The sequence below is a fragment of the Protobothrops mucrosquamatus genome, unplaced genomic scaffold (genome assembly GCF_001527695.2).
Source record: "Protobothrops mucrosquamatus isolate PMUCROS unplaced genomic scaffold, P.Mucros_1.0 scaffold1268, whole genome shotgun sequence".
NCBI classification, from domain to species: domain Eukaryota; kingdom Metazoa; phylum Chordata; class Lepidosauria; order Squamata; family Viperidae; genus Protobothrops; species Protobothrops mucrosquamatus.
In genome coordinates this window covers 227546-244154 of record NW_015387474.1, presented here as the reverse complement: position 1 = coordinate 244154, position 16609 = coordinate 227546, and the positions used below count along the sequence as shown (strand labels likewise).

General features: G+C 43.1%; 1 protein-coding gene across 1 annotated transcript in view; it reads left to right on the top strand.

Annotated features, from left to right (window-relative positions):
* Positions 1-4025: 4025 nt before the first annotated feature.
* NFXL1 (nuclear transcription factor, X-box binding like 1) overlaps positions 4026-16609 on the top strand; it is a 66331-nt gene continuing 53747 nt past the window's right edge. The window contains exons 1-5 of the mRNA XM_015821177.1: positions 4026-4173; positions 6273-6452; positions 10756-10865; positions 13207-13340; positions 16193-16332. Of these exons, the coding sequence (XP_015676663.1) occupies positions 4026-4173; positions 6273-6452; positions 10756-10865; positions 13207-13340; positions 16193-16332 (712 nt within the window). The remainder of the gene's footprint in view (positions 4174-6272; positions 6453-10755; positions 10866-13206; positions 13341-16192; positions 16333-16609) is intronic.

Genomic DNA, 16609 nt, shown 5'->3' with positions numbered 1-16609 from the left:
ACGCGAACACACCGCTCATTCCCCTCCCCTCCCCGCTCAATTACCCTATGCCAGAGCAATCTGGGGAAGCAGTCGCGGGCGGGGGGCGGGTCCATTCCTCCAGCCAATGGAAGGACAGGGGAGGAGCTACGGGGCCCTATCAGGAAGACAGAACCACTGAGAGTAAGACCGCTTGGGGCCGCCTCTAACTCGACCGCTCTGTGCCGGCATGAACTCGGTGGTGCGCTTTGGGGCCAGTGACAATTGTGTGCTTTTGTGCTTTTCGGCTCGTTTTTGAGCCGTTTTTTTCCCGATGGGTTGCGTTCTTGTGGTTCCGGAGATGGAGAAAAAGCAAGCGGCGTTGGTGACGCGAGAGCGTGGCAGCCCGTGTCCCTTGCACACCCGTTTTGATTCCTTTTCGAAACGTTTGCTGTTTAAAAAGTGCGCACCCAGAAGAAACAAAAATAAGAATAATTGCAGAGCTTCACCGCCGTCCGATTCGATGCAGATTGGTGTGTGCGATGTTGGTTCTGGAATGGCTCTGGTGGCGGTTTGTTTAGTATTTGTGGTGCATTTATTTAAATTTATTGGCTTTGCAACTCCCTTGGAGTCTGGACGATATACAAAACTAAAACCAAAACATGGTTGCCTTCTGCAGGAGAAGAACGAATAAGTTCAATCTAGTGATAATTTCCGGACCTGTTAATCTGAAAAAGGGTCGCCACTAAACATAAAGGTTTGGTAATTCTGAATGCTGAACAAAATTTGTAAATAGAGAGTTGTAAATAGGATCAGAGCACAATAATCTCAGAAAAGGTAAGCAGTGTTGGATATGGTTTATTTGGATTGGAGAAAGCCTAGGCCAGGGGTAGGCAACCTTGGCTCTTTTATGACTAGTGGACTTCAACTCCCAGAATTCCTGAGCCGGCCATACTGGCTCAGGAATTCTGGGAGTTGAAGTCCACGAGTCATAAAAGAGCCAAGGTTGCCTACCCCCGTCAAATTGCTGGCCTGCGGGCCAGTTTCATCATACTAAAGCCATGCCCACCCCATTGCTGGCAATGCAAGAAGAGTTGCGATATGTTGCAACATGTGACGTGGTGAGTTTGACACCTGTGCTCTAGGCCCATGGTGGCGAACCTATGGCACGAGTGCCACAGGTGGCACACAGAGCTGTTTCTGTGGGCACACACGCTGTTGCCCCAGTCCCAGGCCTTCAGCTGGGTTTTATAAAACCTTTTTGCTTTAGGCCTCCATCGCCATGTGCAAAAAAACCCCAAAAAGGTTCAATCAATCAATTTCAATTTTTCACGGGGGAAAAAAAAGATCTCACAAAGTTGGAATTGATTAATTGAACTTTTTAGTCCCACTGCAGCCACACCCACCCAATGGGCCACGTCCACGCCCACCCGGCACCCGACGATACATAAGTGGATTTTGGGTTGCAGTTTGGGCACTTAGTCTCGTAAAGGTTCGCCATCACTGCCTTAAGACAAAGAACAAGATTCTTGGGTGTTCCCTCCCTACCCCATAAATGAGACCCTCAGTAAGAAAGACCAGTCCTTGAAAAATGGGACATTATACCTGCTCTTCACACCCATCCCTGGCCGAACGTCCAAATGACGCGTGATCAGAGACCTGAATAAGCAGAAGGAGACAATATCGTCACACGCAGAAGGATCCAGAGAGAGACAGAGGCAGATCTAACGACCCCCCTCCACTCTCCCCAATGTATCAGTAAATGAACATGCAGGTCGTTAAGCGAGACCCTCAGTAAGAAAGGTCAGGTCCTTGAAGAACTGGAAATTGCACCTCCTCTTCACACCCGTCCCTGTGAAGTGAAACAGGAAACATCGCTGACATTTTCTTTCTCTCTGGGAAGATATATTTGTGTAAGGAGCTTTTTGACCTGACCCCGAATTTGTACTTCACACCCATATTTATTTTTATAGGTCATCAGAGATAAACCATCCAGATCTCACCGGAGATACTCACTGGGTCCCACCAGATGGCACTGTGTAATAGGAACTGCAGTGTGCCAAGCCTAAGTGATTTTGTTGGGCAAGCAGAGATAATCAGAGCTAGATAGTTCCTCCAATATCCAAGCCTTGTGCCATGAAGTGCTTTGTAGATGACAACCAACATCCTGAGTTGCAACCAGATGCCTACTGGTAACCAGTAGTACTGATACATGGCCTTACTAAAGTATGCCCAATCCCACATGGTTGTATTGTAGCAGCTGTGGCTTCCAAGGGGTCTTCATAGGCAACTCTATCTAAAATATACTGCATCAATCCAAATGGCAGATCATTAAGAATCAGGGATTGAGAGCAAGTCTTTCTGACCCAGGAATGGCCACAGCTGGAGCACAAGATGAATTTGTGAAAATGCCATAGCTGTCACGTGTGCATTGAGGCTGATGCAAGTGTAGGGAGATCTGGAAATTGTGTGCAGTTCTAACAGGGACAAACACAGCCTCCTTCAGAAAGGTGGATAATCTCCAGGAGCTAATGATCCCAGAACCCACAGCCATTCAATTTCGCTATGGATGAACTTTTCTCCCATCCAGACGCTCTCAGCCTCCAGATACTGAGATTCAACCTTGACCACATCACTAGTGAGCAGAACTGAGACATACAGCAGAGTAAGATCAGCATAATGATGATACCCATCCCTGTGTCTTTGGATAGCCTTCTCCATCTGCTTCATGTAGAATGTTAAAACGTGTAAAACTCACTTGTGAAAGAAAATGGGTAAGACAACTAAAACATTGTTTTTACTAGGCTGCTTTAACATCCTATTTCTATGCCAGAAAAAGATTAATTCACTTTAAATGCTTTAGTCCAAACTTGGGCAGCATGTGAAGCCCAGGACCACAAACCCAATTTGGGGAGGGGGGGGAAGAGAATGAGAATTACAGTCTTTTTAAAAATTATAATCTCTCTTAGGAAACGTTGGACTCCGGAGATCCAGTTCAAGAAATTGTGCAAAGGCAGCCCTGAATTGCAGATCATTCAGTTTTGTTTTGTCCAAAACGAGAACTTGGCTACTTAGTCTTTCTCTGAAATAGGCTGATATGAAGAGCCACGTTTGAAATAAAAGCAAACCGAACATTGTGTAATTTTAAAAAGAGCCAAGACATATGACTTGGCATTTCTCACTGACTCTCCAAAATACTTGGGAGAGTATTCTATTCTAATTCTATTCCTATTCTAATTTCTATTTCTATTCTATTCCTATTCTAATTTCTATTTCTATTCTATTCTATTCCTATTCTAATTTCTATTTCTATTCTATTCCTATTCTAATTTCTATTTCTATTCTAATTTCTATTCTATTCCTATTCTAATTTCTATTCTATTTCTATTTCTATTTTATTTTCTATTTCTATATTCCAATACTTATTCTATTCTACTCTACTCTACTCTATATTCTTTCTATTCTATTTTCACATAAAAGATAGGACGGCATTTTTGCAATTAGGGAACCCACGATGCAGATTTATGTGGTTTCTATTAATCGAAAACGGCTCGATGGCACATAACTAACGAATGAATGAATGCAGGGGATAAATGACCGCTTCTTCCCCTCCGCACTTTTATTAATGTGTGCATCTGAATCGATTGGATCTGAATTCAGATTGCATCTGAATCTGAATGGGTGCAGAAGATGATAATTTCTCTATCCGGAAAAAAAAATTGCTGCAAAAAAAATAAAATAAAATAAATAAACCTCGACCATAAAAAGACAGCTATCACAAAACAATAGACACGCTCGCGTGGCCACTCTGCTACTACAGGAAGAGCGGCGCGAGCATGCTGCTTCCGGCGGCTTTGGCTCGCTTTGAGCGGCAAAGCCCCGCCCTTGGCCGGTTTTCCTCGCCTCCTTCCGGTGGCACTTCCGCTCCTCAGCTGAGGGCATGCTGGGAAGTGTAGTTCGAGCCGCCAACCCGGCTGGAGCAGAGCTGTACGGCTACGTCGCCTCTCCGAGCTCGGACTGGCGGAAAAGCGGCCGTCGGAGGCCCGCGGCTTCCACTAAGCGGAGGGATGGAAGCCGCTGCTTGGCGCCAGGGAGGGCGCGGGAGAGGCAGGGGCCGGGCTGCAGCCGGCGGGGTCTCTTTGGGCAACGGACCCGGCGGGCGGGGAAAGGCGAGAGGAGCCGGAGGGTTGCCGGCCGGCGCAGGGGGAGCCCAGGGTGAGTATCCGTGCCTGCTGTGCCGCCGGGAGGCTTCATCTTTGGGCAGGCGAGGCTTTCTGGAGCCGCCTCCATCCGAAAGAGCGGCGGGCGGGGAGGAGGAGGGGGGGGAAACATGCCTTTCCCAAAGGTTCTTTTTTCAGGAAGCAGCTGGACATTCTTGTTTTTAATAATAATAATAATAATAATAATAATAATAATAATAATAATAATAATAATAATAATATTGGAAGGGACCTTGGAGGTCATCTAGTCCAGTGGTTCTCAACCTTTTTAATGCCGCAACCCCAACCGGTCGTAAGTCGAGGACTAAACCGGTCGTAAGTTGAGGACTAAACCGGTCGTAAGTCGAGGACTAAACCGGTCGTAAGTCGAGGACTGCCCAACCGGTCGTAAGTCGAGGACTTTCCCTGCCCGGGAGCGCCGCGCATGCGTGGTTCCGCCCCCTGCGCCGGCCGAGGCGTAGCTGGCAAGCGGCAGAGACGGAGCAGGCTGACCACCAGCTGGCCCAGCCCAAGGGAGGTAAGGCACCCGCCGGAAAAGGGGAAAAAAATGGTGGACAAAAAAAATGGCGGACAGCCTTGCTTGGCGACCCCGGTGAAATGGTCGATCGACCCCAAATGGGGTCCCGACCCACAGGTTGAGAACCACTGATTTAGTCCAACCCCCTGCTCAGGCAGGAAACCCTATACCATTATGGACAAATGGCTGTCCAGTCTCTTCTTAAAAACTTCCAGTGTTGGAGCATTCACCGCTTCTGGAAGCAGGTTGTTCCACTTTGAAGACGTTTCACTTCTCCTCCAAGAAGCTTCTTCGGTTCCGACTGGATGGTGGGGAATGAAAGGATGTATACTCCTTGCAGACCGCTTGGTCCTTTGCATTCTTTTAGACAAGAGTCGTTGAGGCCACTTGGAGGTTTACCTGTGTCCTCAGGGTCACCTGAGCAATGCAAATGGGTGTGGGGCCTCCTTGGCTGCAGGGTGTTTTCTGCCCTCGGTCCCTTCGCTGTGGAAGACAGGCGCAGGCTGTTGGGGATGAGTCTGTGTTGTCTGCATTTGTGCTTGTTTGAGATGCAGACGACACATCTGCGCCTGTCTTCAGCAACGAGGACAGTGATGTTTACCACTATACAGTGTGGTGCCTAATGCAATTATGAGAGTGCCTGAACCCTCAGACCTGCGCTTCCCCGTTGGCTCCTTTCCTGTGAGGAAAAGGGTTTCATTCTAACATGTTAATGGAATATTTATGGATACTGATATAGCTGAATTTGGATTCTCAAAGAGCACAGAAGCATTAATAAAGGAAGAGACATATCACTTTGAAACAGGTTACAAAGTACATGTACATCTTGTGCGAATCAGCAGCGTTCTAATTTGTATTACTTAAATATTCTAGCTTAGTTCCGTTTGTCGGCAAGAAGTTTATATAGTTGGATTCGTGTAATGGGCAAGCCATGATTGATTCCTGTTTCATTTTCTCCAAAATATGTCAAGAAAGGAAAGCTAAGAGTCAGAAGAAAGAATTTCCCTGTTTCTTTATGCTCCAAATTAGCCTTTCCTGGAAAAAGAGAGTTTCATGCATTTTTGTGTTAATGCTTAATTAAAATCCTGGATTCAAGCTATCATTGACTGACTGCTTTCAGATCTGCCTTCCTGCGAAAGACCATATTAAAAAGATGATTTATTTTAGAATTTTGAACATTATTAGTGAAGTATGGTAAGAAATAGGAAATCTAACCGTAAAGAGAGAGTAACCTTAATTTTCCTGGTCATACATGCTTAAAGACAATTGAGATAACAGTATCTGGAGAAAAGCTCACATCAAAAACTTTTTAAAGTTTCTGATCTTTGTATAGATTTATTATAGGTAAATATTTACATAGAACTTTAGTTTATTGACCTTAATGTTGAAAAAATAGGGTCTGGGTTCATATTTCATGCTAAGCCATTACGTGGGTTGTTTGGTTTGACCTTAGTATGTTTATATACATTGTTACTGTGATTCATTCAGCATTAGTTGAACAAGCCATTGCTTGTGTATTATATGATGCTAATTACTGTTTTAGGTTCTCCTAATGTGTAGTTTTATTATTTTAACAGAACTTGCATCGCAGAAAAAATTTGATGAAATCAAGAAGGCTAATCAAGCTGCAGTTAAGAGGCTTGTTGAAAATCAATTTAGCTCCTCATCCGATGATGATGATGAAGAAGAAGAAGAAATTGAAGGGAAGCACGGACAAATATTGGCCAAAACGTTTACAAAATATACTAATCAGATTGGTAATTTTTTTCTATATTGGCTTCTCAGCTTTCATTTCAAAGACAAACATATCATTACATTAAAAAAAAAAGCTTAGGGATTAATTGCCATATTAGTGATAGAATATTATTTTGCTAGATTTGGAAAAATGCTATTCATGTTCATATTGCCCAGTAAGCTAACCATATTGTGTCAACCTTTGCTTGTGTGTTTTGGAAAAAGTATGTAAATTCTCAGGATAATCTGCTCCCTTAATGTGCTAAGCTGAGGTTGCTGTTTCTGTCAGTGAAATTGAAATTTGCTCTTCGGGATCTAGGTTTGGGGAAGTGAATGATGATTACTCAAAAGAGACTTCAGGAAAAGGATTATCAGCATACGAGACACCAAAGGCTGCAAAAATCATTGCCAAAATATTGGCCTTCATCATTTCACAGGCAAAATGTATGCAGTGCTCTCATTACTTTTCCTAGGAGTGATGGTCAAACAAAAGTTTCCCCTCAAAGCAAGTATATTGTACCTAACGAGGTTGTAAACAACTCTCACAATCTGCAAGCCACTCTTGCAGTGTTAGACATTAGTGTTCAAGATTCTTTCTTCTCCTTCTTCTGCCATATCCGTTATCGGATGTTGGCGATCATGTTGGTGATCCTGTTTTTATCAGCAGCCGCATGAAAAAGTGCTGCTGAGTTTTGTCCAAACCAGTCCCTTAGATTTTGAAGCCACGATGTTCTTCTTCTGCCTGGACCTCGTTTGCCTTCAATCTTTCCCTGGAGGATTAAATGGAGTATGCCGTATTTTTCTGTATGTCGCATCACATGTCTGAAATATTCTAATTTTTGTTTTTTAATTGTTTTGATGATTTCCCTTGGCTTTCCCAGGCGGCTTACATTATGAAAATATTGAACACAAGATGTATGCGTGAAAGGATATGAGGGAGGCAACTACTGTTCCCCTCTCAAGTTTGCCAGTTATTACCTGGATAATCCAGATGCTTATTAGAACAAAACACTACATTTTCACAAAAGACTGTTCTTCTCTCCATGAAGCGTGGCTGGAATAATATGGGGCTCTTTCTAGCCTCTGAATATGGATGGCTCTTTGTCATTGAGGGAACATGATTTCTAGATTGTACCAGCAAATTCTATAAGGGAATGTCCAGGTACTTGTCAACGAAGTGAAGCTTAAATGGATGTTCTTTGTGAGAATGATCACACACAAGTAACTCTATCATCGAATGGCTGGAGCAAGAGAAATTTCACATTTTGGAATGACTGAGAAAAAGAGCTGATCTTGCCCCATTTGAAATGTGGTGTGACTTGAAGCAAATAGGCCATGCAAAACAACCTTGAAATATTAATGAATTTAAATAGTTCTGTAAAGGGCTTCCGGTTTTGCATCATAGGGACATGGTCAAGGGATTGCGGCACTCCGCACCCCACAGCTGGTTTTGCCCTGCCTGAGGACCCTAAATGGGTCTAAAGTAGCTCCGGAGAGGCGACAAAGAAGGAGGGCCCCTCGTCGATCATGGAAGCCCTCCAACCCGACAGGAGAAAGGCTAGCTGCACTTTGGTGGCTAGCCCAAGCTATTGGCATCCGAAATCCAAAAACACCAACTAAGAACAATGTGAACAGCGTGTTGGAGCTGGATGAGAATATTGATCTTCTCTTCTCTATTTTGAAACTGATTTCCTGGAAAAGATCCCCAAAAAGCAAAATATCCTCCGAAAGTGAGAAGGAAGGGGACTATAACCCCACCCTTCCAAAGACGGAAGTAGCGATTTAATTTTTAATGAGGGACAGAACTACATTGAAATGGACTAATGTAAAACTATAATTTGGATAAAACTAAAAACTGTGGAAATTGTTAAGATTTTTTATTTAAAAGAATATTGATGAAATTATAAGAAAATAATCTTTTCGCTTTAAAAGTTGGAAAATAAACATCTACTGACATCTAGTGGTGGAACAGAGTATAGAACTACAGCTGCCCTGCCTTGGAAATTGGCAAGACACCCAAAAACAGAGCACAATTTATCCCTTTGATCCTTAGTGATTCTTAGCTAAACAGAGAACAGCTGGGAATAGAGGAAAGAAAATACACTGGGCTTCCTATTGCAGAATGAGAAATACAATTGTTATGAAAACTGCTGACCTTCTTGGATTATAAACACTTACTGAGCTGTGATATTTAAGTTTAAGAATCGTTTGCAGAGAAAGAAAAACATTGACTCTGGCTATTCTTTTAGGGGGAAAATTACTGGATTGTTTTAAGCAGTTGAACATTTTGGACTGTTCATAAAGATAAGAAACATATAAGACTATAGCGTTTGGAATTTAAGATAGGTTGGTTTGATGAAAATGGAGGTTGCACATACAACTAAAAGTGGTAAGAAACCACACGCAATATTCTTTTCTAAAATCCCCAATCTGGAACATCAGAGATCTGCAGGAGTAATACTTCAAGACAAGACAAATATTTTCCTGGAGGAAATGTATGCTATGTTGCAACTAATCTAAACGACAATTGCTTCAAATCATAATGAGATTAAAAATAATTTTGATGATATAAACGAGCACATCCCTGACCTAAGCTCACAATTAAAAAATTCTCAGAAAATGGTTACAAAGAATGAACAAATAAATCAGATAATAGAACAAAAACCAGAGGAAAATAACCCAAAGATGGAAGCCACAAATGAAGAAAATTACAGCTTAATACATACAAAGAAAAATCTGCAAGATTTTGCTATAATATTGGAAATGGAAAAGACATTTTATTTTTCAGAACCTCAAACAAACCTGAAGATAAGAAAGAAGACTTGATAAAATGGACAATAGAGCTGCCAGGAGAATCACTAGCATTTGGGAGACAAAAAATGAAAAGAGAAATCGAGGGAGTATGAAAGTGGAAGCTTCTTAACGAACATAAATGGGCGAAACTCCCCTCAAAAGCATCTTACTCAATTTGTCTTTCCCATTCTTAACAACACCTATAAAAATACAGGAAGAATCTCTTGGCAAGCTGAATATACTGACTTGGAAAGCTGCTAAGGAAAAGAAGAAGGCGAGAGCCAAACTCAAGAGAGATAATTTGAACTACCAGATGGAGTACTACATGACTAAACACTTGTATGAATATGGTTAAAAGATTAGTTAAATTTTGGATATGAACGGGTTCTATAGTAAGAGAGATGTGATTCATAAATAGTATGGTATTTCTTTATGATATGGGAAATGTAAAAATAGTGGGATGATTTAAGTGAACAAAATGTTTTGGATATTCAAAAGGAATCAACTTGGCCAAAATTATAACTGATAAGAAATGTTCTGAATACTGAAGGGAAACTAAGCTTAAATAAGAACAGGAGAGAGCCAGACTCAAGAGAGATGATTTGACATACCAGATGGAATATCGTATGATCAAACATTTGTCTGAATATGGTTAAAAGAATAGTCAAATTTTGGATATGAAGGGGTTCTATAGTAAGAGAGATGTGATTTATAAGTAGTATAGTATTTTTTTTAATGATATGGGAAATGTAAAAATATTGGGATGATTTAAATGTATGAAATGTTTTGGATATTTAGATGTAATCAATTTTGAGAAAACTATAACTGACAAGAAATGTTTTGGATACTGAGCTGAAATAAGTTTTGAAAACAGGACTTATAGCAATTTATATAAGATGGATTTTTTTGCAAATGCAACTGTAAAATAAGCTGATTAGAAAAGACCTTACATATTGATGTTATTGTTAAATACTAGAAAAATGTTCATATTCAACTTTGTATGTATTGAAAGTACTAAGAACTATATTTGCTTGGTAAAAGGAGAATACTATTGGAAGAAGAGACGACCTAGGAAAGGTATTTCTAGTTAGTATGTTAATTATGAAAGCATAGAAATTAACTATTATTGATTGTTGTTAAATATATGAACCCAGACAACACATTGTTTACTAACCACTAAAGATTGTTATTGTAAAAAATCAATAAAATATATTAAAAAAAATTGTAAAGAGGACATTCTGTTCAATTGATTAGGATGAAGGTGAAAGAAATATTTAACAGTTAGTGTGATAGAGGCTTCAAAAGAACACAGGTGATTTTGTGATTATACAGTTTCTAGCCCAGGGGTGTCAAACTGCCGCCGCGCGGGCCGGATGCATTACGAGGAAACCGCGCCGACCCCATTGCTGGCAACGAGGAAAAAAGCTCCGATACGTCATGCGACGTCACGTGATGTCGTGTGTTTGCCATGTCTGTTCTAGCCCATAAAGGTCACTAACATAATAATTTTTTATTATCTTTTTCTATTCAAAGATGGAGATGCAAGTGAGTTGGAGCGCACAAAGCAATATATGAACGATGCCTTTCAATCTGGGGCACTGACGTGCCTGATTTGCATTGCTTCAATTAAGAGAAATCAAGCAGTAAGTATCTTACATTGCTGTATTATCTTTTTCCCAATCTGTATTCACTAATCTCTTGAAATACCCTTGCCTTCCAAGACAGAACAGCATATCAGGGTGATTATTTGTGAGTCTGCATTTCTCTGGTGCAGGGGTAGGCAACCTTGGCTTTTTTATGACTCGTGGACTTCAACTCCCAGAATTCCTGAGCCAGCCATGCTGAGAGGAAAGGGAGAGGTTTCCAAGCTGAGCCATGCTGGCTCAGGAATTCTGGGAGTTGAAGTCCACGAGTCATAAAAGAGCCAAGGTTGCCTACCCGAGTCTGGTGGGTAAATGTATCAACCTGAATTTCTTTATTAAATTTATACAGACAGTTCTGACTATTAAATTTGTAAATACTTAACATTAATAAGACTTGAATAAAAATCAGAAACAGTGGCATAGAGTAGGAGCTTCTCTCTTACTCCATCAACCATTTTCAGCAAAGAGCACCCTCAGCAGGGCTGCAAGCTAAACTAGGTTGTAAAGCCCTTCCAGAAGGCCAGAAGGGTGGAGGCAGATTTCAGGTCCAGTGGTAGAATGTTCCACAAGGTATCTATGGAGATTCTCAGTCATCCAGATCATGGTTGTCCCAAAGGTGCTTTTTCAAGAGGCAACTGGACTTTCTTATTTTTCTCTGAAGACATTTCATCCAAGAAGCTTCTTCAGCTCTGACTGGATGGTGGGGAATGGAAGGATTTGAATCGTCTAGTTCAGGGGTAGGCAACCTTGGCTCTTTTATGACTCATGGACTTCAACTCCCAGAATTCCTGAGCCAGCTTGGAAATCTCTCCCTTTCCCCTCAGCATGGCTGGCTCAGGAATTCTGGGAGTTGAAGTCCACGAGTCATAAAAGAGCCAAGGTTGCCTACCCCTGGTCTAATTGCCTCTTTAAAAAGCACCTTTGGGTTCCACAAGGTAGGAGCCACAGCAGAAAAGGCCTCCTCCTTGATTCCATTAGCCTAAATTCCTTGACTGATGAGTTTGTAGCAAGTTCCTTTTGCTGTAGTAAATTGGGTAGGCCAATCCCATTGGGGCAAGATGGCACCTCAGATACCGTAGACACATGCTTGTAGTAATAACCAACATCTTGAATTGGATTCGGAAGCAAATTGGCAACCCATGCATTTTGTGCACAGCAGTGTTATATCCACCACCCTAGGGACCTCCAGCCCTGCCTGCACAGCTTCATTCTGTACCAATTGTAGCTTCTGAATTGTTTTCGTAGTGGTCATTAAGCAAATGCAGTTAAGTGAACCTGTTTTTCGCTATGGGCCGTTTTTGCCGAAAACATGGAAGTAATCAGTTTTTAGCAAAAAAAGGTTTTAAATTGTGTTCACATGACTGGGATTGTAAGGACCCACCTCAGTCAACCACCCAAGAAAGCAGAACTCTTGAAACAGGCATTGTCTCAAAAGGAACTTTTATTAGGGGTCAGTGACAGTAGGGAAGTCAAGGCAAGATCTGGGGAAAATCCCGCCTAAACGGTATAGTTAAACTAGCAATCTTCCTCCTCCCACCAAAGTCATAGTGTCCATTTGAAATCCAGCCAATCCACAGGTGGCACACAGAGCGGGTGACTGGCACAGTTGGCTCACATCTCAAAGTCTTCTCCAATTTCATTTCTCCATAGCTGGAGAAATGGATAGGGGCGGGAGAGGAAAAGCAGAAAGCGAAAGTTATCCCAAAGTTATTCCCCCCCCCAGCAGAATGGCAGGCCCCAAACAATAAGGATTTGGGGACCTGACAGGGATGCTGCAATATACCACATATACGGATTGGTTGCCAAGGGACCAAAATATCACCATGTGACCACGAGGGGGGGCAGTGCCTGTCAGAACGTGAGAATCAGGTCGTAAGTAACTTTTGTGGGGCCCATTGCCAAGCGACCAGTTGTAAGTTGAGGTCCACCTGGAGGGGTGTATTTGGCTTTGTGTTTTAAAATACCTTATTAAACACAAGTGGAGATAGAAAAGTTTGGGGGGAAAAATAAAGTAAGAAAGTTAAATGTTATTATTTTGTGACTAAGACATCTCTAGCCACAAAATGCTATGTTATCAGAAGATGAAGATAAGCAACATTAATTTAATGATTAGACCAGAGGTAGGCAACCTCGGCTCTTTTATAACTCATGGACTTCAACTCCCAGAATTCCTGAGTCAGCTATGCTACCCCTGGATTAGACAACCAGGTATTTCACCTCAGGCAGAAGCACAATCTTTTCTTAGTTATTTTCTTTTATTTTTAAGGATTAAATGTTACGGTTCAGATCAACAGATTGCTAAGAAGGGCTTCTAAACCACATATCCTTGTTTTTCTTCCAGGTCTGGAGTTGTTCTGGCTGCTTCTGCATATTTCATATGCCGTGCATACAAAAGTGGGCGAAAGATAGCCTTTTTTTAGTATCTTCTCCTCTGACTAATGATGATTTTGGAAAAAAGGATTATCCATGGCCATGGTAAGCTTTTAAGAGTTTGTTTTGAAAGCTGGTCTATGCATTTAGAGGGGGGAAAGATGGAGCACTAGCTTTGAAAAGAACAGTTGTAACCAGAAGTCTATACTGTAAATGCTGCAATTTTAGCTTCAGTATAAAGCTCCCTAGCTCAGGGCTTTTCAACCTGTTCACCCATTGTACCACTTTTAGGATATGGCAATATCCGAGTACCACCAGTCGCCTAGCAAGGTGTCAAAAACTTGAGGACCCCCCCCCAAAAAAGGGAAAAAAGTGATAAAGTACAGGTAGTCCTCGACTTACAACAGTTTGCTTAGTGACTGTTCGAAGTTACAATGGCACTGAAAAAAGTGCCCCCCAAGCCACAGCCGAGCAAGACACCTGCCTGCCCACCCGGCGGCGCTCTTCCTCCTGTCCGAGGTTTTCATTGTTGTGAGCATTTCTGTTGAGGATTGGCGGTGGGGTGGGGGGTGTTTGGTTTTTATTCCCCCCGTCTGCTGGGTGGTTGCAGCAGGTTTTGGTCACTTCACATGACCCTGGGACACTGTGACCGTCATAAATATGAATCAGTTGCCAAGCATCTGAATGTAAATCACAAGATCCTGGAGATGCTGCAACATTCCAGCTGATCGGTGCTTCTTCAGGGCTCAGCAGAAGTGCCAGGATCAGCGCCGAGCTCCAGCTGGAGCCTGGCGCTGATCCTGGCGCTTCCGCTGAGCCCTGACAGCCCTGCAGCTCCAGCCATCTCTCGCTCAGGCTTGTGCGGTGCTGCCACCGGTTCAGCTCATTCCCCTCCCCCGCTACCACTTTTCTAGGATGGTTGCGTACCACCTGCCAGGTGCCAATGTACCACAGGTGGTACCCGTACCACTGGTTGAAAAGCCCTGCCCTAGCTGGTTGTAAGATAAACGTTAAATACAAAAGCTTATATTTTTCTTTCCATATGAAAAGTATAGAGGCGATGATTTTATAAACATGAGAAAATAAATAGAAGGTAGGTCCTGCTTGTGGACGTGTAGACATTCAGATCCACATATATACCTCCAGAAGGGAGCTGTTGCCTTTACTGGTAGTTCTCGGCTTACAACCCTAATGGAACCTGCCCATTACAGTCAAACATCATAATAATCATAAAGGGGATCATCATGTGACTGACCTGATTTTATGATCATTTTTGCAGCAGTCACTAAGCAAATCATTATGGCCATCAAGTGAGTCTGTAGTCATTCAACAAATGCTGTAGCAGAACCGTCCTCAACCTTTCCGGCTTGGTGGCCCAATGCGGAGTGGGGAGAAGGGATGGTATTGTGTGAGTGGCACGCGCGTGTGCACGGCTCTATTAATATGAGCGGCAGGCACACACACGCACACCACTCATACAAATGGACCTTCGCATGTGAGCGCAAGCACTCATCGCTCAGGCGAGTGAAGCATTGCGCATTAGCGCAGCTGCTCGCTGCTCACACCGCACAATTGTCCACCGCTTGCACGAGTTGGGCAAGTAAAAATGCTGGTTGTTGGCAAAAACATGAACACGTGACCAGGAGATGCTGCAAACACCCATAAATATGGGCTTGTTGCCAACAATGGAACTGCAGTCATGTGATGGTGGGGGCAGCTCTCAGAATTTTGGAACTGGGTTGTAAATAACTTTTTTGGGGGGGGGGTCTGCTTAAATTCAAGCAGTTGCAAGTCAAGGCAACCTGACCGTTTGAAGGTTATGGCGGAACACCCCCCCCCCCCAAAGCTACTGTCGTGGAAAAACCCAATAAAACAGACAAGAGACAGCAACACAACATAATAATTCTTACTTTAAGATTCAGAGGTTTATTTCTCTAATAATTTGGAACGGAGCAAGCATAATAACACAACATCACTTACATTAATCACCCATTGCAATGAGGACCAAGTGGTATAGCAGAATCCAAAAGGACAGCTATAGGCCAATGGGAAATCAATCAGGTCCAGTCCCAACCTTTTATACCCTTTTTCATTCTAAGACTGTAGTCAGATAGTCTGCTGACTTTTGCTGACTTTTTACTGACTTCCTGCTGACCTACTTTCCACATATACCTGTGTACACTGGAACCCGCATCCATCAGCTACTTTTCAGTTCCCTATTTCTCCCACAATTACAATACTCATGTTCCAAATATACATATCTACTTTGCAATTTCATATTGCACAAAGCTCAGCAGATTACAAATAGTACGTTCGTATTGTGAAACAGCATAAAGTTCAAATCACTTCTGTGGGGGCCTATTTCAGGTTTGCTCTAGCCCAGTGATGGCGAACCTTTTAGAGACCGAGTGCCCAAACTGCAACCCAAAAACACTTATGCATCGTCGGGGTGCCGGGTGGGCGTGGCTCATTGGGTGGGCGTGCCCATTGGGTGGGCATGGCCGCGGTGGTAACAGCAGACTGGATGGGGCTAAAAAGTTCAATCAATCAATTCTAACTTTGCAAGATCTTTTTTTTTTGCCGCGAGAAGTTGAAATTGACTGATTGAACCTTTTTTTTTTGCACACGGCGGCGGAGACCTAAAGCGAAAAGGTTTTATAAAACCCAGCTGGAGGCCTAGGACTGGGGCGACGGCGCGCGTGCCCACACAGAGGGCTCTGAGTGCCGCCTCTGGCACCCGTGCCATAGGTTCGCCACCACTGCTCTAGCCTCATCTTGTTATATGAGGGGGGGCTATATTTTTATCTCCCACACTACTTATGATCCAGTTTTAAAGTTATGGCCGCTGCGGTCATTTTTCCTTATGACCAATGGCAGAGATGCCACAGCAGCTGCCTGCTCACCTGTCTGCCACTTAGCTGAGCAGAGCGGGTGTGTTTGCTTTCACTTCACTCAAGCCATCCGGTCACCTTCACTGGTTCTGTTCACCCTCAAGTCTGCTGCTTGCAGGTCTTCTTCTCTACTGCGATGGGGGAAACGGCAGCGACAGAACTGATGAAGGCGAGCAGTGGGCTAGAGTGGGATAAAAGTGATGAAGGCACGTGCGCTCAGCGGAGTGGCTGGCTTGTGAGTGGGCAGCATTGGGGCAGAAGGGCAGGCTGCTCTGTTCCTAGGCCGTTTCCCTATTCGAGAAGCGATTTTGCAGGGACCACAATTCCTTGGGGCCACTCTAAAAATGGCGGTTGCTTCTGGGATGCAGCCATGCAGTCTACCGATGCCGAGGGATGGAACAGCTTGCTCTTCTGCCCTCAACATAAATTCTGGAACTTCCAGAAGCAAATCTGTGGTCAAAGGTAAGAGAGTGATTGATGAGC